Source organism: Drosophila teissieri, chromosome X (genome assembly GCF_016746235.2).
Source record: "Drosophila teissieri strain GT53w chromosome X, Prin_Dtei_1.1, whole genome shotgun sequence".
NCBI classification, from domain to species: domain Eukaryota; kingdom Metazoa; phylum Arthropoda; class Insecta; order Diptera; family Drosophilidae; genus Drosophila; species Drosophila teissieri.
Genome location: NC_053034.1, coordinates 8,019,582 through 8,046,671, shown reverse-complemented (window position 1 = coordinate 8,046,671; position 27,090 = coordinate 8,019,582). Strand labels below are relative to the sequence as shown.

Here is a 27,090-nt window from a genome sequence, read left to right as displayed (position 1 = left end):
GATTGTTGCTGCTGCTGCTGTTGCTGTTGTTGTTGCTGCTGCAGAGAAGAGAGAATTTGTTGCTAACTGAGTGCTGCATTGTATTATTTATCTTATGCCACACCAACTACAACACATTCGCGCAAGGGAGCACCAGCACACACACACACGCACGCACACACATGCACAAACACCTCGACGACGCCAAAGAAAATTTTCTTTCGTGTGACGCCACTCTTTTCCTTTCTCTGCCGTTCACAATTTAAATTTAAACACTGGCTTTGAAACACACGGCATTCTGAAAAAGTGCACTAATGTAACCCCTGTAAATTGTTGTTCCGAAAATTCAAGGCATATATAGAAAACAACAACAACAAGAGTGGGAGTAGCAGGATATTCGGTTGCGGGTGGTGGGTAACGGGGATGGCGAAATGCGAATCAAGGAGCAAAGCGGAATTCACCGTTAGCCTCGAACGTGGGAGCGCGCACAGCAACAACTGAGCGACAAAAACGGAAACAAAGGAGCCAGCAGCTTTGTAACTGTCGGCCAGGATTGCCACCCCGCGCGAAGAGCTAAGGATTGAAACCATATTTGTTGCTTGTATCTAAAAGCCTGCAAGGAAGTTTTTCAATTTCGTTTTAGATTCCACTTTTAGTGACTTAAAACCGTCGGATAATTGTACATCTGCTTAATCATTTTATAAATAGTATTTAGTTGGATAAAATATAGACTAAGAAGCCCTTCTTTCGCAACATTTGGCCAAAAACCCCCAAGTTAACCAATTCCTTGTTAGCCTGGCAACCCCAACAGCTGATGGTGATTTACTAAACGGAAGCAAGAGGGATGATTAAACAGCGCATGAGCTAAAAAGGCGCTCTTTTTAATTCCAAATTTATAAATAAATTTAAAAATAACAAAAGTAACGATCTAATTGCTTTAAAGTACTCTATTGATTGTAAAAAAAAGATAAAATTTGTAGTAAATAAGGTAAGCATTATAATCAGCTAAAATTAGGAGTAAAAAACTATTCTTAAGATCTGTAAAACGTTAATCTACTTTACTTTGAAAAACGAAGCGATGCTCTTGGTGCCCTTGGCTCCTTTGGCCAGGGCCTTCTCCTTGGCGGTCAGTGAGCGCTCCTTAAGAGGCGCCGCTGTGGGCGAGGTGATGCTGGCATTGGGATCGCCATCGCTGTCCACCAGACCGCTGGACTTCAGCTTTGCAGCAGCATCGCTGTCATTTAGCTTGATCTTCTTGGAGTCGCTGCCCTCGTCCTTGCCCGCCTTCGATTTGCGCTTTTGGGCAGCTGCTTTCTCCTCAACAATCGCCTGAATCTCGCTGGGAATGAGCAGGTAACTGGTGAGCAGGTCGTGCAGATCCGCATCGAGGTATCGTCCCACAATATCGCAAGCCATGCGCGTGTAGTCCATCTCGTTGCTAACGTTCTCCGCTGCCAGTTTCTCGCTTCGCACAAAATTCTGCGACTGCGCACTGTGCCCGCAGTGGACTTGCTTCTCCTTCAGGATCTTCGCCACCTGGCGCGTCTTCAGAGCCAACCAGGCCAACGTTCGCTCTTGGTTGTACTTGTAGAACTTTTGCTCGCCGGAGCTCTTCACATCCGCCACGCATCTAAGGTTCTCTGGGTCGAGGATCTCGTTGAGCAGACGACTGGTGCTGGCCTCCTCCACGGCAATGTTGTCCAGCGACATTGCTCCTATTTCATATTGAAGATTTTCAAAATTACAATGCAAATATTCTCGATAATGAGTATATCTTACTTTGCGCACAATGTTTTCGGAGGTGATGGAGAGCCAGGAGCGTGGAATCCACGGGCGTAGTCATGTAGATTCTGCCATTGGAGCAGACCTCGCTGTTCACGAGCCAACTGCGACGTGGTTCCGTGTACTCCACCAGCTCCATGATTCTGCCATCGGGATGGGTCATGAACAGTGCCTCCTTGCCATGTCCGGGATGGAAAAACCGCTCCAGCCGAAGGTGCCCGTCGTCCGCATCCTTGGGCAGCAGTTCCTGCGACATGAACAACACCTTCTTAAGCGCCGAGGCCTTGGACATCTTGGCAGATCCCTCCGCATCCGGATCCGCTTTTGGTTTGCTCGCACGCGTCGACTTCTTGCTCATTTTCTCGAATAGTTGCCAAGCGTGAAGCAAATGTAAATAGCAATTGGCCGAACCAAAACAAAAGTTTTGCCGCCTTTTTGGCTATCGATACCGGCCTATCGATTAATTTTGGTATTTAATAGTTGGAAGTCTGCGAATTTTAAGTTGTACATATAAACTAGATTCTTTTTATTATGCTAAATAGCCGTACTTAGGTTAATTAAAATTGTTTGTGCCACTAATTCTGGCATTTAATTTTGCAACTTGTCTAAAATGAGTATTATCCTATGTTGACATCAGCGGTCACACTGTTTGAATTGTTGTTCAAAATGATGAAATTGTTTACAACTGAATATTGTTATTGAACAACAAAATGAGCGTAGATATAGCCAGCACGATTAAATTCCGGGATATCTGTGGCCTGTTCGAGAAGCTTAAGGCCTCCAAGAAGGTGGCCAGCAAGGAGGAGGTCCTCAAGAGCTACTACGAGTCCTTCTGCCGGCACCGCGAATCCTTTCGCCGGCAAACGGGACTAAACGACGACCAGCCGGAGAGCGGTGTCAGTAGCTTCTATTCCGTGCTGCGACTGCTGCTGCCGGGTGCGGACACGGGTCGGGATACCTATGGATTGCAGATCACCGCGCTGGGCAGGCTCTACATCAGGGTGCTCCAGCTACCAACGGACTGTGAGTGGAGAAACTCGTGGGCGTTGGAATTACGAACTTATGTAGAACCTTCTTGTTGTCCACACTAGCCAGCGATGCCATCAGACTGCAGCACCGCACCGGAAACATGTACCGGGACTACGGTGACGTCGTTTATTCCGTGCTCAAGCCAAGGTGCTTTAATCCGCCCAGCGATTTGAGGCTGGATCACATCCATCAGATGCTGGACACCATTGCCAACGAGGACACGGAAGGTGGGTGCTGTAACCCTCATCTAAAAGACTAAAAGACTATCACGACATCGCCACTCCTTGCAGTTAAGCAGCAGCAGCTCATCCGGTTTACGGAGCAAGCGTCGCCCGAGGAGCAAAAGTGGCTAATCCGCTTGCTGCTGAAGAGCCTTGGTCTGGGTATCGGGGAGCAGAAGATCTTCGGTGTGTTGCATCCCAAGGCGCAGGACATCTACCAGCGCTGCTCCGATCTGGGACATGTGTGCAATCTGCTGGCAGAACGGACCACCGACCTAGACGCCAGCACCAGCAAGGACAGCAAAGCGGCGGTCAAGTTTGTAAACCTGAATTCCGTCATCCGGCCATTCCATCAGATACGACCCATGCTGTGCGAACGCTTCCCGGGGGACATCCAGGAGCTAATGCAGTCGGATGTGCTCTATCTGGAGACCAAAATGGATGGCGAACGCTTTCAGCTGCACATCGATCGAGGTCGCTTCATGTACATTTCCCGCAATGGAGTGGACTACACCAAGAACTTTGGTCATAGCTACGATCACGGCACCTTGACGCCAAAGCTGAGGGGTCTTCTGCCTCTCGGGCTGGAGTCCATCATCCTCGACGGCGAGATGATGGTGTGGGACACCAATCAGCTGCGTTTTCGGGAAAAAGGCGAGAACACGGACGTGAAAAGCCTGAAGCCGGAGGGCAGCTGGCAGCCCTGTTTCGTTGTCTACGATCTGCTATACTTCAATGGCCAGAGTCTGCTGGACCAAACCTACATTCAGCGGGCGTACAAGTTGCAGAAACTCATTGTTGAACAGTCAGGTGTGCTGCAGCTAATGCGTGCCCGCAAAATCGGTTCCGTCAACGAGTTCAACGAGCTGTTTCAGCAGGCACTCGACTCTCACGCCGAGGGCATTGTGCTGAAGAAGCAGGGATCCAGATATCAGCCTGGCGTTAGGCTAGGCGGCGGGTGGTACAAGGACAAGGCTGATGTGAGTAGAGTAATTTTTCGCAGGGTGGAATAATATAAGCTCATTTCAATTTTCCAACCAGTACATCAAGGGACTGATCACCGAGTTCGATGTGCTGATCATCGGTGCATTCTACAACCGCAAGCGCACTTTTGTGGACTCATTTTTGCTGGGAGTTCTTCAGCCCGCGCCGCCTGGCAGCTCCAATCGTCCCGAAGTCTTCAGCATTGGAGTGGTTGCCAACAATACGAAACAGCGCGGAGTGCTAAATCACACTCTGAAACCGCATTGGCATGATGTAGTCAATGAGCCACCGCCACTGTGGTATCACTACAAGCCCAAAGATCGGTCAGGATGCCCCGATCTGTGGATTGAACCGCACAACTCGGTGATTTTGCAGGTGAAGGCTGCCGACCTGGCACCAAATGGAGCATTTTTCACCCGAAAATCGTTGCACTTTCCGCGCACTGAGATGAAACGAGATGATAAGCCCTGGAACGAGTGTATGACACTTAAGGAGTTTAACGACCTATGCGAGGGTTCCCTGGCCATCAAGAAGTTAAACAAGCGGCAGCTACGGCTGGAGGATGTGACCACCAAGCGGAAGCAGATGCGGATGACGCCCTCCGAGCGAAGTCGACTGGGATTGGCCGTCTATGAGAAGCGCTATGTCGTGGACCCCTCCACTAGCAGTTCCAAACTCTTTGACGGCCTGAGCTTTTGCATTCTGAGCGGATCTGCCGGACGACACAGCAAGCATCAGCTGCAGGAGCTGGCCGTCAAAAACGGTGGCTGCATCGTGGAGAATCCCCTGCCCAATGATCCGAAGTGCTTTTGCATCGCAGGCGATGAGACGTTTTTAGTTAAGCGGCTCATCCTTCAAAAGCCCCGCACCTGTGACATTGTGCGCATGGAGTGGCTACTGAGGGTGTGCCAGAAGCAGGAGCTTGAACTGCGGCCTAGGGATATTATAGCGGCCACTGAACCACTGCAGCAGGATCTGGCTGAGTGCTTTGACCGGCACGGTGATAGCTACAGTAAAGACATCGCCAACGTGGAGGAGCTGCAGGACCTGCTGCAAGACATTCATTTGACAGCTGAGAATGTGGTTGGCATGAGCGCATCCAAAGTAAATGCACTTGAGGATCAGCTTCTGGATGGGAAAAAGAACCTCAACATGTTCCGGCATCTTCATGCGTATTTCTACAGTCCGCAAAGCGATGAATTAGCCAGGCTTCTGTTTATGCAAAACGGCGGCCGAATAGTCGACGATTCCGATCCGCAACTAAATCTTGGAATTATCTGTATGTCTTCCGACATAGATAACGACCACTTTGAGCACTGGCTTCACAATCATTCAAAGCTGAGCGCTGACAAGGTCCTAAACTCGGCATGGATCCATCAGTCGCATCGTGAAGGCCTCCTACTTCCTATGCAGTGTTTCGTCTAAGTCGATGAGTTTGTTAAGGCTTTATTATTTTGTTAAAAATTACTTGTTATCCCTGTTAAATATTTATTATATATAAATTGTATCTACCTAAATATATAAACCCATATTGACCCTTTTGTACACGTAAAATAAGTTTTACAAAAAACTTGAATCAAAAGTTCTAATGTAAAGTCAAACATGGAATAGCATACATCTGTTATTTAACTAATTGCTGGGAGTAAGTACACAACAGGCTTTGTTACTTTTCAAAGATTTCGTTTTTATTCACATAAAAAGAGATAACGAGCAGAATAGTATTGATTCAGTTGGGAGGATTTTGGACAAATTTGAGGGTAGTGTGGATGTTAGGTTCATTATTTCGCCAATTGATGCATTTGACAGTTCGGTGTTACAAAGTTCAGGGAGTTCTCTTCGGGGTATGCAATGGTTTATCGGTTCTGCACTTCGGGCAATAAGAACATCAAAAATACATTTATTTTATTCATTGTAAAGTTCGATATATGTATGCTTGTATATATAACATAAATAATGTATATATCGGTGTATAACATTTAACACTAACAATTCTAAAGCGCGAGCTCTTCGCTCCTTCTCTCTCCTTCTCTTTCTTTCTCTGTCTCTCTCCATCTCACTTGCACCTACTAACGCTATCTCTATCGTTCATTGACTTGACTTTAACATTTAATTGTATGAGGAATATGCAATCTCTGAGATTGTTTAACACATTTATCGACTCTATGAACATGTACATATAGATTACGTATGTCAATCAAATTGTTTAAACTTTATCAAGCTTATCACCAACAAAAAAAAACATTATTAGTTTCAGTTTCTCAGTTAGTTCAATTCTTGGGAGGGGGCAAAATTCGTGGTTGGAATATTTGTAGATTTTTATACATAAATAGTTGGGCTTGGGCATGCAAATGCAGAGTTCTATCGATCTTGATCTTTATTTGGGATATAACAAGTGTTGAAGGTCATTCAATTGATAATCTGTATATTAAACTTATTCGTTACTTTTCAATGTAGTTTGGTTGTGGGTTTGTTCTCTTATATTTTCAGTTTTGTGGTTCTTATTCTGGTATGGTAAATAGGTTACAACGCTACACATAACAACTATCAACATTAAGGGTATGCATAATAATAGCGATTTTATAATAATAATATAATAGTAATAACATTAGTTACATCTTTATTTGTGTGCGTTCCTTCAATATAATTGAAAATAAAAATGATTAAATCATAAACAAAATAATAATTGCATTTTCTTTAAATCAAAAGTCTTTTGGAATTTCTCGCATATTCATTATATTCGTAGCTACTTTTGTATAAATTATTAACTGTATAATAATAATTTCTTTTCGTGGTTTTCTTTTGACCCAAACGTTAAATAAGCTTAATTTTACTACCAAAACGTTTAGTTAGGCTTAAATTGTAAGGTATATCTAAAATTCTCAAACAATTAAAAAGGAAGTTTACAAATCAGACTTAATTATGAAAATAGGTCTTCCAGCAAAGAGTGTTAATCAACATTTGTTTCATGAAAGTTCGTTCTTTCCATAATTATCGATTTTCAAGGTTGATATTTGAATTCTTCATTTTCTGCTTTCATTCTTCACTTTCGGGATTTCACTTTATATTTCGTAGGTATATGGCAGTCGTTATCATTGTTTTAATTTAACCTTTTGAGATAAGTTGATCATTTCTTTTTAAATCAATATTAAAATAGCAAAAAAAAAAAAAAAACAAAACATTAAATGTAGGTATTTTTATAAAATAGGGTTTATTCCTAAACGTAAGCAAGTCTAAAGCTACTAATGTGTTTGTGTTTGTGGTTTTTATTCTCTGATCCCGTTTTTTATCCATCCGCTTGGTCATAATGTTGGTCCACATGAAACCTTTAATCCGTCTTATCGTTTGTGTTTTTTTTTTTGTTGTGTGTTTCTCTATATACTACATATATACTTAAGACTAAGCCTGTGTAGGAGTGACATTTATCGTTGATTAAAAAAAAAGCAAGTCCACATAGTTTAATTTGTTGATCGCAAGCCGTTTAAACTGTAAACAATGTGAAAGAAATCAGTCAGTAAGTAGTACACATAAGATATTATATCAAAAGGGGAACACGATAGTTTGAAATAATGATGGAAAACTCACGCTGATCAAAGGTGCTCGGGTTGATGTAGCTGATCAGATCCTGGTCAGACATCGTGGTCAGCTCCTGGGGAATGGGCGGCTGCACTGCCACGGCGGCCGCCGCAGCTACCGCTCCAACCGCTGCCGGGAGTATGCTGCCCGCTGTGTTTGGGGCAGATGCCTGCTGCGTCATCACTGCTCCATTGGTGGTCACTGCGGCGGTGGCCACCGACTTTTGCAGCGCATTCTCGCTGGCCAGGGCAACGATCAGAGATTCTTGTGGTGTCGGCGGCACCACCGGCAAGTGGTGACCATGATGGTGGCTGGTCACATGTCCGGAAACGTGTCCCGTGACGCGATTGTGGCTATGATTGTGACTGTGACTATGACTGTGACCATGATGGCCATGATGGCTGTGGTGACTGTGATTCATCGACTGGAAGTTGGCTGCTTCTACAGCTACCGCGGCAGCAGCGGCAGCCGCTGTTTCTGGTGTGGTTGAGTGGTTCAACAGCAGATTAACTAACGGATCCGATGCCGTCTCGGCCGGATTACCGCTCACTCCGACGGCTGCCTGTGGCGAATGGGAGTGGACGCGACCATGGTGGTGGTAGTGGTGCTGCTCCTGCTCCTGGGTGGTTATAAAGTCCGCCGCCGCCTTGATAATCATGTTACTGACCGCCGTGGATGTGGCAGTGGCTGCGACCTCTGGCTGCATAGCCGCTGGTGTCGGTGGCAGTGTGTCCACAACTCCCACACCCGATGCCGCGGTGGGTGGACTCATCATGATGTTACTCAATGCCAAGGCTGCCACCGCTGCATCCTGCTGCGTAGGTTCCGGCTGCATGGCTATGTCGTTCAAAATCGAGTTGGCCATGGTCACTTGGTGGGGTGCCAGTATATTGGGCACCACGGCCGTGGCCGCTCCGTTTGCGGAGCACAAAATCGTCGAGGGCGAAACGGCGGGATTCATGATGATATCGGTAGACAGACCACCGGTGACATCAACGGGCGCCGGGCCACCCAAGGCAGCGGCTCCGGCCAGTGCTGCCGCCGGTTCCGAATTGAGTATGATGTCCTGGGTGAGGGGTGAACTATTCGGGGAGCTCTCACTGCCACTCATGGAGCTGCTGGAATTCGTGGAGCTGAGGGACAAACTCCTTTCCAGCACCACATTGGGCGGCGCAATGCCCACTTTGGCCTGCAGAATATCGGTCAAAGCGTGATCAATCACCGCCGAGGTGGTGAACAGAGCCGGCTCCGTGGTACCATTGCTGGAAACCACCGATGTGGATTTGGTCAGCTCATCGATGAACTTGTGCACCTGTTGCTGCTGCTGTTGTTGTTGCTGCTGCTGTTGTTGCTGCTGCTGCTGTTGTTGCTGCTGCTGTTGTTGTTGGGGCTGTTGTTGCTGCTGCTGTTGTTGTTGCTGCTGCTGCTGCTGCTCTTGCATTTGCTCCTGCATCTGCTGGTGCTGCTGCACGACATGCTTGACAATCTCGTTCTTGACGGCCAGTTCCACCGCCACGGCCACCGCCGCCGGATCAATATCCACTGCAGCGGCCACGGCGGCAGCTGTAGCCGGTGCCACAACGGCCGGGAAACCGGGCAGACTGTTGGATTGATCGTACATGATGGTGTCCAGGCTGGGCTTTCGTGCAAAGCGATGATACTGCATGGCTGCGTTCGGGCTGTCCGGTGTGGACTCACCGGTGAGGGGACTGTGCGAGTTGCTGTCTTCCAGTTCCGTCTTCAGGGCCTCGGCACTGGCCGCCACTGCGTTGAGATGGACCAGCTGCTGGTCCGTAATCATCGGCGTGACACTGGGCAGCGAGGAGCGTCGAACGCCCATCGGTATTTGGGTGGTGATGGGCGGGGGCATCATGCCCGAATCGATCTCGTGCTTGGCCTCCACATTATCGCCTGCAGATTGGTTGCTTCCCGAACCGCCTGCCCCACTCCAGCCACTGGAGCCACCCGCATTGGACGCTACTGTGGTGTCCATGAAACCGCTCACATCTACAAGAGGAACAATGGACAGAAAAGAGGCCTCTTAGTAATCTCATTTTGGTGGTATGTCATGCAAGAATCATTGGGTCGTAATAAATAAGAAATCATAAGAAACAAAGATATAATAAAAGGCATTCGGGGTTTTCTTTTTTTTTTTTTTTGATAGGGAGGGGTTGGGGATCTCTTAATCCTAGGCCAGGTTTCTGAGATAGAGTCTTGAGGGGGGGGTGGGGTTTGCAGAGAGAGGTCCGTAAAATCCGAGTGCCTTTCACTTCTTTCCGGGGCTACTACAACTTACAAACTAAAAAAAACTTAAACTATAGCGATGGAAAAGCACTCGAATTCTCTGGATCTGCCATCTCCGCAGAGGCGGTTGGTATGTAAGTCTAGATCTTAGCCACTAATTAGAACTAGATGTCTAAATTATTTTAGGATCTTAGGAGTATATAAGCTTGGCTACGAAGTATCACAGGCATGTCCTTTCACACGGCACTAAGAAAAGGGAATAGAGCAACAAGATAGCTACGAAAGAGTCCTTGAAATATTCTTAGAACATTTCTTCTTTCAAACAGCACACACAAAAATGACTGACTAACTGACTGACTGACTGACTGACTAAATCAAACCACACCAAGCTGACCAGATCGATTATAAAAGCAATCATTGAACACTACAAATGACAAGACAAACCCGATCGAAAATGGATCAGACAGACTCTTCTAAGTAAGCCTTAAGTCTTCATCAATCACACACAGCTAGAGACCAGATTTGTTTTAATAAATATCTCAGAACACCAGACGTTACGAAACTATACAATTCAACTAATTCTCATCGGCAATCGCACAAATCAATCAATCGCTCGAATCGCATTCACCAATCGTAAAGATTATGCACTCAATCATTCAATCACATTGACACACTCCAAGCTTTTTCGTTTTACTAATGAATAGACTTAATAGTTACCTCTAATTGCTGAACTTAAGATCTAGTGCTTAGATTTAGGGTGTTTATGGATTAGTATTAGGAGCCAGAAAACCCAAGTTTCTTTTCCCCAGTTCTCGATTCCTAAGCGGGGTCGCATTGATCTAAAGCTGTTGTCGTTCTCTAGGCGTAATGTTGAGGCTCTGAAGTCGAGCGATGCTTGAATTTCCACTCGTTCTAGACGAGTCCCATCACTACCACCTCTTATTTTGGGTCTTTCAGAACAAGTTCCCGCTTACATTATTATTTCTAATTGTTAAAATCATATCTTTTCATTTATACATAAGAGTTTATGACTTTAAACTGCACCCTGCCACTGTCTGTATATTGAATTCTATATATTCAATTTAATCCTGAGGTAGCCATTGGATTTTAGTCCCGAGATTTGGATCTTCACATAGAACTGCAAATTCTGTACATGAATTGTATGATTAGACAGAGGAGGGCTGAAACTGATATTTAAAGGGTATGCAATGAATGTTCTAGGAAAGGAATGCCATTAAATAGGTTACCCATATTTTTAAGAAATTATACGTTGGGAAATATACATGTATGACATCTTGCATTTTTTATATGAATCTACTGAAATATTACTGCATTTATGAAGAATTTTAAGGGATTACATGTTAATGATTAAATATCGAAGCAATTTCAGAGCTAATCTAGCCAAATTAACTGAGCCCTAACATATGACAACTCCTGAACTCCGATCTCGAGGTATTCACAAACAGGACAGGACAAAAAAACCTTTAGATGGTGTTAGCTTTATGTGAGTACGCAAATATATGGTATATATAGACGCTTAAAGGTAATGCTCTAAGGTTATATGTGAAATGGGTTTCCCTTATAGTTAATAGCAATGGTAAATGTGGTGTATGTGTGTGTGTGTGTGTGTGTGTGTGAGGGGGGTAGGGTATTGGTTGTGTGTGTATTTATTAATAGACATATAGAAAATGGATTACGAAATGGCAAAAAAGAATTTGTACGTTGGTCAATCGGTAATTATTTTTTGGTAATTTGTTTCTGTAAGAGTTGAATGGTTTTTTTTTGTGTTTTTTTTTTTTTAACCAGTACCCTAAAATTATCCTTGATGCTGTAGTTGCTGTTGTTGTTGTTGTTGAAGGTTAGAGATGGGGCTAGAGATGAGCAGAGGTGGCTGTTGAAGTCTCGTTGGGGCTGAAAATCCGTCGCCGGTCATCATTTGCCATGGGGTTGGATAGGATATTGCTGCCTCGGTGCCATAGGTCCTTCAAAATTAGTTATATAACTTGATTTCTGTGTGTCTGTGTGACGTGTGTGGGTGTGTGAGTATCGATCGGCATCTCGAACGCAAGCGATTGGCAGTCACTTATCGAGCGATTGCTGCGATTCTTTCGATTACATCGCTTTTGTCCAGCGTTGCTTTCCAGGCAAGCTTTCGATTGATTTATTCGCTTTTCGTTGGCCACTTTGCTATGGTAACTGTTCGTGTTTGCATATATATAGAGAGATACAGGATATATCGGTGTCTATATACTTGTTGTCGATTGACTGTCGATTAATGACTTAATTTGGATTTAATTTTGGCCTTGCATTTTATAGCACTCAAAAATTTACATATTTGACTATATAGTTAGATTGAGCACCTAAATTGCTAAGAGAAGGGGAAGGAGGAAGAATATAAAGTAAAAATATATATATGCATATTTTTTTGGGAGGGGGAGGTAGTATTTTTTTTTTGTACGGTGGGGTAGGGAGTTTTCTTGTTTGTTTAGATGTATTTTTTTTAAAGACATCCTGATCTTTAATGTTATTTATATCATTATCATTCCTGACTTGAAAAACAGATTTTATGGGGGGATCTGCCTTGCTGTTCTTCTTGTCTGGTTTATAGGTAGGTATATCCTCCCGATATTTCTGCTGCTTCTGCTGCTGCTGAATCATCGTGTGTCGGTTTATGTTCGGTTTCTTTTATGTTATCTTTGGTTTGGTTTTTGGCTTTCCTTCATCTGTTTTGGGTATTTCTCTCGGCTGAACATGATCAAGAAAACTCTGCAATTCATTCAAAATACCCCCGGCACAAACACACACACACACACATACGTACACGTAGTCAAATAGTCAAATAGGCAAACACACGCGCAAACACTCGACCAAACAAACAAGCAAACAAACACAGGCACACGCATAACTTAAGCAAGAAGAAAAGTACCCAAGGAAAAGCGAAACTTTTGTATTGTGTTTAAGTACATATTTAAAATAAGCAAGGAAATGGAAATTCGACTCAGGCATGGTTGAAATTCATATTCTACACAGAAAATTATATTAAAATAGAATAGAAAAAACTATTCTTCATCATCGCAAAGGAACGGTTTGGTTCGGTTCGGTTCGGTTTGGTTTCGTTTGGAGGGAAAAATCAAGTTCATTCATTCGGCAGAGTTGTTTCGATCAGTTTCCGGTTCCGCTCCTGAGTTTTCTTTCTTTGGTGGAGGGTTGAGAGCAGAGACGAAGAGAGAGAGGAGCAGAGAGTAAGAGTGAATATGACGGGAGGTGGGGGAAGACCGGAGGAGTCGGTTCTCCGAAGATTTGCACCGTCCTGTGCCTTAATCATTTATGGTTATTAATTTAATTTAGATTTTTAGTTTTTTCGTTTATCATTTATCATTCTGTTGTTGTGCTTATAGATTAAGTTATATTTTATGTTATACTTCTCGTTGGTTTTTGTTCCTTTTTCCTACTTAATTATATGGGGGGTATTGATATTTTCATGCGTTATTCGGTGCCAAATAAAGAGTAGACGGTTATATGAAGGAAAACGGAGTAGAACAGGAGTAGCAGGCAAGAAATGAGCATCAAATTACCCTTCTTAGTGACCCATGTATGCGTGAATATACATTTATTTAGTATATGTAATGATAAGGCAATGAATTCGAGGCCTTTTAGTAGTTTTTCGAGCAAAATGTATGAGAATAATGGCCGAAACTGTTAAAATTATTCTGTTTAAGCCTTAAACTAACTATTCTGAATGACATGGCGTACTTCTAATAAATGTTTGCCTCTTTTGGCATATGGTACTCCTTCAATTGTTTTAAAAGTCCTCGAATTTTGTTGAATTTTCTTTCTGCATATCTCAGTTTCTCAGTTCGAAAGCATATTAATTTGGCAAAGTGATTTCGTTCAGTCTTCTTTGTTCTGTTAGCTAGCTACACACAGACTTGCTAATTGTTAAGTATATATTTAATAATGAATGCAAATACTTTTAGCCAGACCGCAGACAAAGAGCCACCAAGGAAAGGAGAGGAAAGGGAAGTAGATGATAAATAGAAGGGGAAAGGGAAGAGCAGAATAACGCATGAAGAGATCAGTTTGTTTTACCTATCGCTTATTAATTTATACGATTTGAATAGTAATAGTTGTATTTAGTAACCACAAACGGTTCTAGTTTAGCTAATTAATATTCGATTGTTGGATCTGAAGAAAATAAAAGATAAAAAAAAAAGTTGCAGCTTCAATGTGGTTGAGGTACAATAAGAAATGACACTAAACATACACTTTAAATAACTGCCTAAGCCTGAGTACCTCAAGTACGTATCTTATTCTCTTTGTTATTCTATTTCGTATTTCGATTTGCTCGATTTCTTTCGGGGATTCTATACAGCTAACGATTCGCGATCTCCGACTGGGAGTTTGTGGTTGGTAATTTGGTTGGTTGGGTGCAATCGAACGCTTAGTCAACAAATAGATACCTTGGGCGTGGATTGTGTTACTTAACGTGCTGGCTGCCGCCAGCGTCGTGTACTGTCCCTTGGGCGTGTAGGTGAACGTGTGCGGTTCGCTCTTCTTGCCGCTGGAGACGATCGACACCTGCACCTGGACCGGCTTCAGGATGTTCTGGTGCAGATACGGTGGCACCGTGCATATCAGATGAGTCTGCGGGCACAATTACAAGTGGTTAGTTAGTGAGTTAATGGTATCAATGGGTATCAATGGGACACGCACCTGGTGAAGGTACTCCTTGTCCGGCAGAACGCTTTGTTCCCAAAGTGCTGCGGTTCCGCCGATGAGCTGCTGGCGCACTGCAATTTCGGTGGCCGGATCGTCGCCGTTGACGCTGTCGTAGGTCTCCTGGAACACCACATGTGTGTCCTTCAGGAAGTTCTTGCCGATAATGAATAGCTCGAGGCCGCCATCAACGGGACAGGAGTTTAATGATTTCTTGCATATTTCCGGCACGCCAGGTGGTTGAGCTACAAAAGGCACGAACATCAAATTAATTACAGCGTAATTAAACAGCTAAATGTGTTGAGCACTCACTGCAGATGATGGGATTCGAGCAGACTTGTAGGGTCTCGGTGGTGCCGTCTTCACGGCTCAGCTGGGTGCGGAACACCATCCGGCAGCGAGTCGATTTCTTTTTGTTCTTTTGCGCCAGGTGCTCGGGAAAGCGGTGCTCTACATCCACATTGCGTTCCTGCAAACAAAATAAAAAGGTAATTAGTATTTAGAACTTCAACTGAATACAAATCGAAACTCTCATCGAGGAAGAATATTGCTCCTGGTAGTTTTTGTGTGACCCACCTTCAAGATACCAACGCAATCGCAGGTGATGGTCATGTCCGTTTCGGGCTTGAAATCGATTTCAATGACCATGGTGCCGTCGACCTTCTTCTCGTTGCACTGCGTCGAGTTCTTGCCGGCGACCTTGCAGGCCTGGTAGAACATGTGCGGTGCCACGCGACCAATGTCCGTGCCGATGAAGACCTGGAGGACGGCCACCTTGTCGTATCCGGTCAGTCGGACGATGGGGAAGCCATTGCCGCTGCGATCCTTGACGGCTCCCCGGCTGCCCTCCGTTTGGTAGCGTGCCCGGTGCTGTTGCTCCGGCTGGGAGACGATCTCCAGCTGCACCTGGCCATCGTTGGAGCTGGCGACGCTGTTCAGCGGGGTAGTGGGTTGCCGTTTGTTGGCCACCCGCGTGACAGTCCTGGCCGATATGAATCTGTGGGTTGGAACAAGTAGATGGATCGCACTGCATTAGTATGTTCACTGGCGGCGCAACTTTTCCATTCGATCGTTAAAAATCGAAGGCACAGTTTATTTGTCTAAGGATCGTTAAATGAAAAAAACGTAAAAAAAATCAGAAAAAAAAACTCGGAACTTGTACTTGAACTTTGGCCGATGAGGAAATCTAGAATCGATTCGTTTTGGGTTAAATGATTTATGTTGTATTTTTCACATGTGCTGGCCGAAAAAAAGGGATGCTGGGGCGGCATGAGATTGCATGAATTCGTTTTTAGATACAAAGATACAAATAGAAAAGGCGGCTAAGCTACGCGAACACACAGATACGGATTTGGTTAAATGTGTTGTGCTGAATAATGAATGATATATGACTTTTTTGAATGCTGTTAATTACTCACAAACATACACACACGCACATGAAACATAAAAAGGCCGAAAAGGAATTTTTCGCAAATTTTCATTGCTGCACTTTGCATTCTGTTCGTTTTGTTTTCTTTTGTTTTGTTTAGTTTTGTTTAAATAAATCTTAGCTTTGACCAATTGTTTACAATCGTTTCGAATTTTATACGCCTTTGTTTACAAACGGACACATACGCACATGTACATATATGTGTAAATAATACATACAGAAAGATGGGAACAAACGCACATTTGGCAATTATTAAAGAACAAAAGTCAAAGCCTTCAAAGTAAATAATCTGGGAATAACAAAAGTTTTTTTTTTCGTTTTGTTTTTATTATCGACTACCGTGTGCAGAGTCAATTATACTGGCACCAAAAACAATTTATTTTGCGGCTTCTAATTGTTTTGCGTGTAGATGGCACTTGCCGTTCAATTTTGAAAGTAAAGCTAGTAATTTGTCATTGCTTAAACATTTCTGGGTCATTAAAATATTTTCGGCGCCACTTTCTGAGTTGTTTGTTTTATAAATTTGTTTGTGCACCTTTTCTTTTTTAGAATGTATAAACTTTAACAATATAAGCTCACTATATTTTGCGCCAGTCCGTTTTCTGTTTAGTTAACGCAAGTTTTGCTACAAAATTTTGTGTCCATAATACTGAGGCAAGTTTTCAGTCGAAATATTTAGTCTAAATTTCGTTGTAAACCAATATTTTGTGATCCAAAGGTGTATCTAGTTCTGCAGTTTGGTTACACATTTTGTGGTTTTAAATTGTAGAACTTAATTAGACTATCAAAAATTTACCAAAGACCGTATTAGTTATTTGTGTGGCAAACACTGTTTTCTTTTTAACGCTGCAATAGCAAACACGCCGCTTACTTTGTCTCAATGCTGTTGTTGTTGTTGTTGCTGCTGATGCGCGGCAGGAGGCTAACAGTGGGCGTGGCAGGTGCGGCGGCAATGGGTAGCGGCGGGGGCGGGGGCGAGGGCGTGTCATCGACCGTTGATGCCGCCACCGTCACCGTGCTGGCAATCTTGCGGATGAACTCATCCTCGCTGCAGGCATCGTCGTTGTCCAGTTCCACCTGGTTGCACTCGAGCTTCTTGCGTTTGATGTGCTTGCCATGGCGGTGATGGTGATGTTGTTGCTGGTGATGCGACTGCTGCTGCTGCGACTGTTGCTGCTGCTGGTGCTGGGGCAACAGCAATCCGTTGTACTGAAACTGTTGCTGTTGCACCGAATGTTGCTGCTGCTGCTGCTGCTGCTGCTGATGTTGCTGTTGCAGGTTGAAGGCATTCACGGCTGCTGCGACGGCCGCCTCGGTTGCCTGGAAGACGTCTCCAAATGGATCCGAGTTACTATTGCCACCGACTGTCGTCGAATTGTTGTCGTTCACAAAGCCCGTGTCCTCATCCAAGCCGGTCGGCGTCGAGGTGGCCGAGTCCTCCGAGGAGGACGCCGATATCAGGTCCAGATCCTCCAGATAGTGAGCCATCATTTTCGTGTCGTGCCGCGATCTATACGTTAACATATATATACAGACATTCATGTACATGGATACACAACAGCAACACACGCACGCATTACATAATGTTTTATAAATCGATTTATGGATCGTATTCTTTTTGTTTTCTTTTTTGTTTAGGCAAAGTTTTGACAGATTTGAATAGATTAAAATCATCATTTTTCAATGTCTGCATAGAGAGCCACCTAACTACAAACAAAACTGGCAGGATACCTTTTAATCTATTAGGTAGAATTATAATTGGCATCAAATACATGAGAGCCCAGCATTGTTTGTCTCAATGGAGATTGCAAACAAATAGATTTCGAATTGCAATGCGCCAATCAATGTCCGATTGCATTTCGAATGCATTCAACGAACCCAAATCAACACTCAACACTGAATAGAAAGAACCTAACCGAATATAACTGAACAGATCTCGGCGGAACTCAACGGAACTCAATGGAACCCAACGGAACTGATCGGAACTAACGGCCTGAACTGAATCGAGGACTGATTTCATTTAAATGGACAGGGAAATCAATATTGTTTCGAACGCTTGCACACTAATTGCTAAACAATTTGTTCCTACACAAATTAAAAGTTACTTTAATGTTTTGCATTTGCAGCAACGCAGTTCAATTAGATAAAATCAAAACACAAACGATTGGTTGGCAATCAATCAAATGCATCTAGTTTCATGTCAATGGACTCGGTGGTTCTTGTTACCTTTTTCCAGTTCAGTTTAGATTGCAAAATATGCGCTTGTTTATGTTGCTTGCTCATGAGAAAGTCCACAAGAAATTCCCTCAGTTGTGGAACTAGGTTTGCACATTAGCTAACACAACTAACTGATAAAGTCGCATGCCGTAATTTCCCTGCATCCATAACGCGTATACGTAATCTCGGGCGCAGATACTGCGCTTCAATCCTAACCCAAATCGGGCGAATGAAGCACTGAGAGTGCAGCTGATTGATAATAAACGGAGCACAGCAAAGCAAAGCAATGCAGCGGCGCAAACCAAAGCGAAATCACGAATCGCAAGGCGGTCGGCGGCAACAGTGCGTATAAGTAATCGCGTCCACATACCAACCAAGCACAAGAAACCAACCAATTCAGCAACAAAACAATACCCCCATCTAAAAGTCATTGGCCAAAGTGCGACAGAGACGCAGAGCGCCAAGAAAAATAATTAAATTAAGCGCCAAAGAATGTGCAAATCTGCAAGATGAACAAAAACAACAGCGGCAAAGTGCCAAACAAATTGAAAAAATAAACAAATTTACCACAGAATATTCTCCAACGAACTTTTGCCAAATGAATATTTAAGAAGAAATTTTAAGACTACGTTTTTAAACAGTAGAAAAAATGTAAATGTAAACAGAACTTCCTGTAGAGCACCTCTTTTGGTAGCATGTCAATGTCGATAGATATAAAAAGCAAGCACTTAACAATTAACCGATCTTTCCTGTAATTACCGCAAGCCCTAAATAAACCCCATAAAAATCACAACACTTCCATTGTTTTCTTTCTGGATTTCTCAGCGATAAGGGGGCAACCCCAAGAGCCGAGCACCTGCTGAATTAGCTCACCTAGTTCTGATTTCTGCCTTCTGCCTTGTGCCTTCTGCGTGCTGCCCACTTTCAGATTCCAAACAAAAACTGCAATTTGCAATAGCTGATAAGCTGATAAGATAATGCGGCGATTTACACAGATAGGAGCCATGCAATTACAATAGCTACTACTAAATGACAACAAAAAATAAAAACAGCACAAACAGACAAACAGCAACGATACACATTGCGACCGCGCACACAGAGAAACTCATATGCTCGTACAAATTTAAATTGAATCCGAAATCTCTTAATCCGCATCGAGTCAAACTAAATTATAATAAACAAATTCACCATGACCTACAAAGAAAACCTGTCCGGCGAGAGTCTCCACATCACAAAGTGGAAAAATGAAAGCATATGCTATGTGCATCATCAGTATCTCAGGGTTTTAAAGGATTCTCGTGCCTAGAAATCAAATAAATACCCAACTTACAGCATGGCAAACTAAGGCTGCCTGTAGTTTGCAGTATACCTACTCGTATATTCATTTGTAACTCTCCACATACGTAAATATATCATTCCCATAGTATTGAATATCCCATTTCTCTCGATCGACGCACAGGCACACGCGCTCCTATTGAAACCAATTACTGAACTGAACTGAACTAATAAAGTTGTCAGTTGGAAATTATGGACATTATGGAGGAGTTTCAGCTATTTGAGCCCGATCATTCCCATCAAGCAAACAAACAAACAAACAAACATTAAAATGCGAACTGCAGTGTTTCCCAGAAGCCCATTTAAATTCGTGGTAATGTAAAATATGTATTTTTCGTATTGCTGAAGTGTAACAGAAGGTCGGTATAAAAAGTATGCATTGGCGTTCCAAATCTATGAACAAGTTCATCTTATACACAGTTGATATGATGCGACCCCAGTGTTTAAGATATGAAATCTGTTGCCTTTTCTTTTTTTTCTTTTCATTGCGGACATGCGGACGATCAAAAAGTCTCAATCTGCTAAATAATACTAATATATGGATATTGGAGCCCAAACATCGTACAAGATCTCTGCGATGTGTGCGCGCATGTGTAAGTTTGTGCATCAGAGTGTGGGTGTGTTCATTCACTCGAAACCATGAATCAAACGCAAAACGAAATGAAATCATGAGCTGGCAATTATCTCGAGTTGCGCCTGCGCATGAACTCGCATGAAGACGCATTTGGGACTGAGGGGGGCGGCATATATACTCGTATATCTACATATTATATATGTCTCTGGATTGCGGGGCAAGTGGCAGTGGCAGTGTGACTCACCTTGATACAGGTATCGCTCTGATTAAATGCTGCTGCGGTGAATGTTGCTGCTGCTGTTGCTGCTGCTGCTGTTGTTGCTGCTGCTGTTGCTGCTGCTGCTGTTGGTGGTGCTGCTGATGCTGCTGCAACGTGTTGCTGGCCACCGCGGCAGCTGCTGCGGCCGCTGCTGCAGCCACTGTGTTGGTTAGGGCGCTGTTGACCAGCAAACTGGATCGCTGGCCGGCGTTGGCGCCACTGCCTCCATTCGCCGCAGGATCGGCCACGCCCCCAGCGCCTGCCGTGCTCCTTAGCTCCGTGTGCTGATCGAAGCCCAGCCCACTGTCGTTCGAGTTGTCGCAGGGCGGCGGATGGGGTCGCTGTGGTATTCGCTTGCCAGGAACCATTTTGCCAGGACCCGCCTGGAAAAATGCCAGGGAAATGGAGAGCCCATCAGTACAATAACTTTGCCATTTAGAGCCACTAAATAAGTAAGAAGTGGGTTTAATATCCCACCACCCTGTTTCTTATACTATGCTCTTTTTAATTGGGTTTTTGCTTAATTATTGATCGACTCACCCTGGTTATGGTGTGCAGCTTGCCGGGCAATCCCTTACCCGGTTGTCTTTTCGAGGGTATGCGAAATCCTTTTCGATGTATTCGCGCACTCATTGTGGAATTGGTGGACATGGTCATTCTCATGCCTGGAATGTAAATAAAAACCAGAGTTGTGATTAGTATTAATTGATTAATATATACATATACATCGTATGTACTATATGTATGTCTGTTTGATTATGTCTTTTGTTTCTGCTGATGCTGATGCTGCTGCCCATTGGAGGCAGGTCAAAGTGAAAACTCCTATACACGATCGCCTCATTCCCATTCGCAGTTGCACATAGCGCCTATGGTACTGGGCTTTATTGGAGCACAAAAGAATTAAAATCCAGATAGAGGCGAGGAACCAAGAAAACATTGTCTGATTTGTGACTGTGACGCCCGTTCGTTCGCAAGTTGCAAGTTATATTATGCCAGGGGGAAACTGATAATGCTGCGACGTCTATGGGGTGCATTGAACTCCGCCGGAGAGTGCAAACCCGGAGACCTACAGTCCGTTTAGTGTCGCCTGAGCATAGAATCTGTTGCAGCTGCACTCGTAACAATGATGGTGATGCTGATGCTAGTGTTGCACTCATTGTTCATCTCAATTGAAGCTCAATTTCCATTTGCATTCGCATTTCCATTTCAATTTCAACCGCAGTTAAGCGTTATTTTATTTTATTTGATTTCATTTTATTTTATTTTATTTTATTTTATATTATTTTCTGCTGCTCTAGATGAAGTTCATGCCTACAAGTATAGCTACACATGTACATACATGCATACATATCTCATCTTGCTGGGCGCTGTTTGTACATTATCATGGGCAGCACAGCCAGCGGAACAATGAGCGGCCGGAGTGCGCTGATAAGGAAGCCAGACAAACCCGACCAAACTAAAGCCCAACCCATTAACAAGCCACAACTTGGGTCCACTCCTCGAGCAGCCTTATTTCTTTATGGTTACCGCGTATGCGATCGTTTATTTGGCTTTCGCTTCCTTATTTGAATTTACACGTGAATTTTGTGTATTTCACAGGGCATTTAATTAAAATGCGAATCAATTGCAAACAAAATTTGATAATTTCTTAGGCGAGTGGAACACAACTGGGGTTATATCGCCCATATATAGGGGCGGGTAATCTGGGTTCTAAAGTATTTGTTGGGATAGGCCAGGCCAAAGTAGAGACAAAAAACATAAAGATAACAAGACAAGGGAAATGGGAAAGGGAAAGGGAAGGAAGGATTTCGGGCTCAACTACTTAAGTTTAATTTGCATTTACAGATAATAATTCCATTCATTTCCAATGGGAAAGCATAAACAAATGCAAACAACAAACTATAAAGAAGTGTCAAATGCAATAAATGACGACAAATAACACGCGTAATTCTGAAAACCCCAAAAAATTAGCTCACAACTATTTGCTTTGCTCAAAAAGCAACTCAAACGCCCTCTTCTCGAAATCCATATAATTCTAGCGAAGTCCCCTGTGAAACTATGTTCCGTTCCTTAATTCCGGTAAAATCGTTTAACAATTACGAGCTAATTTATGAGATAAGAATCGAGCAAACAATAGCGCCTTTGATAGCAGCCACGAAGACAAACAAACTTTGATCTTCAATTACGAATATCCCTCGGTGACGTGCGTTGCGCTCTCACAGAAAATATGGAAATTATGTAGATATAGTAGGTGGCACACAAGTGAGGGAGGTGAGAAAATCTGTTCGACTTTTGGCTCTTGGGATCCGCACCCTTTTGGCCTAACCTTGGCTGGCAATCAAACAAAGAGGCAAACATTTATTGTTGGGCTTGCGGAACGCGCCTACCTGCAGTAGAGCCACAAAGTGAGAAAAGAAAAGCAGGACAGGAACCCGCAGAACGGATTCCGCCAAATGGGCTTTACCTGGTACGGCTGCAGAGATAAGACAGATACACGGGTTTGGTTTGGTTGGGTTCGGTTGGGTTGGGATGGTTTGGGATCGGATCGGAAGCGGAGGGTGGGAGATGGCTATGATGATACGCGCCTATTGTTTCCAAGGCGCTAAACTGCCATCTCATGTCAACGCAGATACAGATACAGATGGATATGGAGATACAGATACAGATGCAGATACAGATACAGTTGCAGATACAGTTGCAGATACAGTTGCAGATACAGTTACAGATACAGTTGCAGATACAGCAGATACAACAGATAGTACAGATAAATGGATACGTTAACGATATGACAATCGGAGCAGGCCTAAAGCCACTTTCGTCTATCTACGATGATACACCATACACTTGGAACACAATTGGCTGACAAAAAGGTGCCTTTAATTCAATTCTCAGCGGAGATCTGAGCTCCGAGGCTGGCGTAAAGAATCAACCTGAATAGTTAAACACAGATGGTGTTGTCGCGGGCATTTGCAAGTTCTATAATTAAACGCAGACTCCTCGGACGAAATTACCGCCTTGTAGAGGTGAATCCAAAACAGATTGTCAATAAAAACAATAAATTAAGTGTATTGAACCCCGCCTGACCCACTGTGCCCCGCCCCACCGACCCCATAGTACATCCACTCCACTACTATGAAAGATGAGCCCCTCCTTGCCAAGTGGGTCGAAAACTATACGGAACTCATAACGGAAATGAGAAGCTAAACAGTCTGGCCAATTTGTGGGATTGAAAGTTGGTCCTTTAAAATGCTTCACATTTCCAAAGAATTCAAGTTATTCAATGATTTTGCCTTGTTACAGTACAAAAAAAGGTATTAAATTCTGTAATTTAATTATTTCGTTTAAGTGCTAGTACAATCACTTCTTCTCCTGCTGATCTCATTTTGTGTCAGCAGCCAATTAGCGGGTTGGTCAAGTGGTTCGGCGCTTGATTGAAAGACCTGGGTCTCGTTCTATGGCTTCTTGGCAATATTTCTGCCGTTTTGCCGTTCTGCCAGTAATCTTATCGCTCCGCCAAACTTGGCAACTGGCTAAAGGCGTTGAACGAGAACCGACAACCGACAACCAAAAACCAAACCCGTCGATATGGAGAATCGAATTGAATCACCGGCGACAATTGGCGCCTCTCGCGTAATCGGAGATTGGGGGACTCGACATCGCTGGTTGGATGTTTGGATCTTCGGGACTGGCTAGGAAATACCACTGTGGTGTACTCGATGGAACACCCATTCAAATCGATTATGACATGTTATCAGAGCAGCGGCAGAGGCGCAGCGAGAGATTTCTTTTTTTTTTTGGTTGAGGCAACTATGGCGTGTTTGCCGATAAGCCAGCCATTAGCATTGGATGTTGGGATAGTTCAATTAAGGCGATGTCTAGATTTCGGATATACATATGTACGTAGTGCCCATAAAGCGTACAAATTGGCAAATAAAAAAGCGTTCAACTCTTGTTGTCAGCTGGCATTCCAGCAAAATATATCTATCGAAAAACGTTGCAAGATATGAGAAACTCATAATTTTTGAGAAACGAAAGCGTATCTTTATGGGGGACCTTTGAAATTGATAGAACAACAGCACTTTGGGGCTAATAAAACATTCATTGAATATAAGCTATGAGTATTTACAACATTCATGTCGTAAATGTAACCATTAGCTTTGGGCGAGCGTTTCTTATGCAAATATCTTAAAGATATCTTATGCAAATATCTTAGAGATACTTTCTATGCTTCTTATTAACACACATCCTTACCGAAATTACTTTTGTAATGATGCTGATAGGCTTGGAAATTTGTATTGTTGTTGTTGCCGGCATTGTTGTTATTGTTGTGATGGGCATAGTGATGGCCATTGTTGTTGGCATTGTTGTTGCTGTGGCCACCCCCATTATTATTATTATTGCTATTATTGCTGTTATTATGGTGGCTCAGATTATGCATTTTAGATGGAATCCGATAACCGGACTCGTAATGTTTATACTGATTGTAGGTGAAACGCATTTTGATTGATTTTCACTGGACTTGAATTAACTTTAGTTTACTCCTATGGCTATTTGTAGTGCAATTAAATTATTTTCGGTTAGTGTTCTTTCACTCTTTCTACTCTCTCCTCGAGTTTCTCGTTCTCTTTTTGGGATAAGTGCTTTTAGTATATTTTATAATTATGTTTACAGGCATCGATTTTGTTGTCTTCCCTCTGACTTGTATTGTTTTTGTTGATTTGGTAAATATTGTTGGCACATTTAATTGTTTCTTTGTGTTTTAAATTAATTTTTGTAATTTTGGATTTACTTTGTACATTTGTTTGTTGGTTTGTTTGTTTGTTGCTTTGTTTGTTGGTAAATGTGCTCTGCAGTCGCTTTGATTGTTTGTATCTACCAGCTATTTAAATAGAAATGAAATAAAGCTCATTATAATGCATGCGTCGCGGAAAAGTCGATCGAAAAACGGTGGAAAACGCCCTAACGAAACGCGTTTAAAAAATTGTAAGTCCAGCGTTTTGAACATTTATTTGGCAACGCTTAGAAAACGCTCGTAAAACGCACTTAAAACGCTTCGAAAACAGGTTGAAAAATGCGTTGTTTCGTTTTGTTTTGTTTCGGCACTTCGCTTATTTATTTATTCATATGGCTTGGTTTGGTTTTCTGTTTGTTTTGTTTTTGTATTTCGTTTTTACAGCTCGATGCCAAAAACTGAATCCGACTGACCGATGTAAAAATGTTGTTTTTATACACACATCTTCTTCTTTAATAGCCGGCGCGGTTCAAAGTCCAAGCGACAAGAGAAGTCAGAAATAAGGAGAACGCAATGCTTTAATGATCATTTTGTTGCATATATGTAGATAATGATTATGATAATCGGGGGAGAAGTTGTTGCATTGGGCTGGGGACTTAAGGGGACTTAAGTGCATTATTTTTCCTTTTCCCAAAACTGGTTTCGTTGTCCAAGGCGCAAGGCGCCTTGAAAAGTTGAACTTGTTTCTGTTTTCCCTTTTTTTGTTTTTTTGTTTTTTTGTGATCCTTCAACAGCTTCCTGGTATCTGTCTTATTAACTTCTCTTTATATTTTTTGTTTTTTGCCACATGAAGCTTCCTACGTTTACAGTTAGAGTTCGGAATCGGAAAACGAGTTCCACACGATCTCGAAATTCTTCCCCGTTCTACTTGATTGGATGCCCTTTTACTTTTCGGGCAGGAATGCAAAGCCCTTTCCAGTGGCAAGTTCCACAAGGTCTCCAGGAACTACACACATCACACACTCCATACCACAATGGGTTTAGGCACTCAGAAGAACTTCTTTTTATGCTGAGAATAATATCATATTCCTAAAACATAACAAAATGTAAAGAGTTCTTTAAATATAAATTGAATACTCAATGCTGTGTTGAGAACTAGCCTCAAAAATAAAGAATACTTTTTCCGTTATTTTCTAAGAGCGTTTCGCTCAGTGCATTTCCGATTTTTTTTGTACACGACTTTAACGACTAATCGAGGTGACACAGATAAGTGTGTTAGCACCGACGACCCCGCCCCCTTCTTCTGTTAGCCCCACCACCGCCTCCTTTGGGCATTGCCTCAATGGCCTGTGGTTTCGGCATGGATTGGATTGGTATTCTGTATTCTGGTATTATTTGGTTTTTTGACAATCAAATGCCAAGGCAAGTTCTTGGCATGATTAAATGCTAATTGAAATTGTACGGTGTATTTATCAGCAATCGGTTTTTTTTTTTTATAAATACTCGAATGTACTGTGTTGTGTGTAATGTGTGTAGCGACTGCCGTTGGTTTTGTGAAAAATCATGATCTTGTTTCATTGACCCACATTGAACGTGTAATAAACGAGCCTCAAGTGAGCAGCAGAACTAAGCTGATCTTATCTGATCTGCGCACCTCAGATTACTATTCGTTTTTAATTTACGATCAGGAAATCAGTGGGGAAATCGGCTAGGATGCTCACAAATTTCACGGATCACGGAAACTGTTGTCTTCAAATTTGAGTTGTCTTTGTTTTCTGACAGTGATCGGCAAAATCCCTTCAAAAATCTTTAATTTAAAAAGATCTTGTTGCACTACTAAACTATTCAACGAAATGCATTAAAAATAGTCCTACAAAAATGGAATTGAAAAGCGTTAAATAGTTTAACTTTTATAACAAAATTTTTTGAATATATTTTATAAAGAAGCCCAAGTTCAGAGATAGTTTTTAGTAATAGTTAATATCTTTGCCTGCCCTGAAATCACATCTTTCACCG

The 27,090-nt window shown here is 42.9% G+C and overlaps 3 protein-coding genes across 6 annotated transcripts in view; 1 reads left to right on the top strand and 2 right to left on the bottom strand.

Moving 5' to 3' along the window:
* Positions 1 to 826: 826 nt before the first annotated feature.
* LOC122623264 (ribonuclease H2 subunit B) lies at positions 827 to 2,202 on the bottom strand. The gene is made up of 2 exons (XM_043802311.1): positions 1,759 to 2,202; positions 827 to 1,694 (listed from the first exon to the last, which is right to left on the bottom strand). The coding sequence occupies exons 1-2, from the start codon at positions 2,117 to 2,119 to the stop codon at positions 1,033 to 1,035; spliced, it is 1,023 nt and encodes a 340-aa protein (XP_043658246.1). The 5' UTR covers positions 2,120 to 2,202; the 3' UTR covers positions 827 to 1,032.
* A 145-nt stretch (positions 2,203 to 2,347) lies between these two features.
* LOC122623263 (DNA ligase 4) lies at positions 2,348 to 5,538 on the top strand. Its single transcript, XM_043802309.1, has 4 exons — positions 2,348 to 2,784; positions 2,853 to 3,017; positions 3,081 to 3,991; positions 4,053 to 5,538. Exons 1-4 carry the CDS (start codon positions 2,472 to 2,474, stop codon positions 5,418 to 5,420), a joined length of 2,757 nt encoding a protein of 918 aa, XP_043658244.1. The 5' UTR covers positions 2,348 to 2,471; the 3' UTR covers positions 5,421 to 5,538.
* A 1,642-nt stretch (positions 5,539 to 7,180) lies between these two features.
* Positions 7,181 to 27,090, bottom strand: part of LOC122623075 (nuclear factor of activated T-cells 5) — a 38,266-nt gene continuing 18,356 nt past the window's right edge. The window contains exons 1-10 of one of the 4 annotated variants that reach the window (XM_043801995.1): positions 24,594 to 25,221; positions 20,883 to 21,007; positions 20,328 to 20,725; positions 16,829 to 17,467; positions 15,105 to 15,525; positions 14,841 to 14,997; positions 14,526 to 14,773; positions 14,273 to 14,456; positions 7,578 to 9,575; positions 7,181 to 7,478 (exon numbers count right to left, since the gene is read on the bottom strand). In XM_043801995.1, the coding sequence (XP_043657930.1) occupies positions 7,474 to 7,478; positions 7,578 to 9,575; positions 14,273 to 14,456; positions 14,526 to 14,773; positions 14,841 to 14,997; positions 15,105 to 15,525; positions 16,829 to 17,467; positions 20,328 to 20,725; positions 20,883 to 21,007; positions 24,594 to 24,840 (4,422 nt within the window). In that variant the 5' untranslated portion in view covers positions 24,841 to 25,221 and the 3' untranslated portion in view covers positions 7,181 to 7,473. Of the gene's footprint in view, positions 7,479 to 7,577; positions 9,576 to 14,272; positions 14,457 to 14,525; positions 14,774 to 14,840; positions 14,998 to 15,104; positions 15,526 to 16,828; positions 17,468 to 20,327; positions 20,726 to 20,882; positions 21,008 to 24,593; positions 25,222 to 27,090 lie in introns of those variants that run through there. The other 3 variants (XM_043801996.1, XM_043801997.1, XM_043801998.1) reach the window with 3 other exon arrangements.

Excerpts from the sequence above, each read along its gene's own strand:
- LOC122623264 (XM_043802311.1), bottom strand. The coding sequence starts at position 2,119 with ATGAGCAAGAAGTCGACGCGTGCGAGCAAACCAAAAGCGGATCCGGAT. Across the intron at positions 1,695-1,758 it reads CCGAAAACATTGTGCGCAAA|GAGCAATGTCGCTGGACAAC; the intron begins GTAAGATATACT and ends AATATGAAATAG.
- LOC122623263 (XM_043802309.1), top strand. The coding sequence starts at position 2,472 with ATGAGCGTAGATATAGCCAGCACGATTAAATTCCGGGATATCTGTGGC. Across the intron at positions 3,018-3,080 it reads TGCCAACGAGGACACGGAAG|TTAAGCAGCAGCAGCTCATC; the intron begins GTGGGTGCTGTA and ends CACTCCTTGCAG. Across the intron at positions 3,992-4,052 it reads GGTACAAGGACAAGGCTGAT|TACATCAAGGGACTGATCAC; the intron begins GTGAGTAGAGTA and ends TTTTCCAACCAG.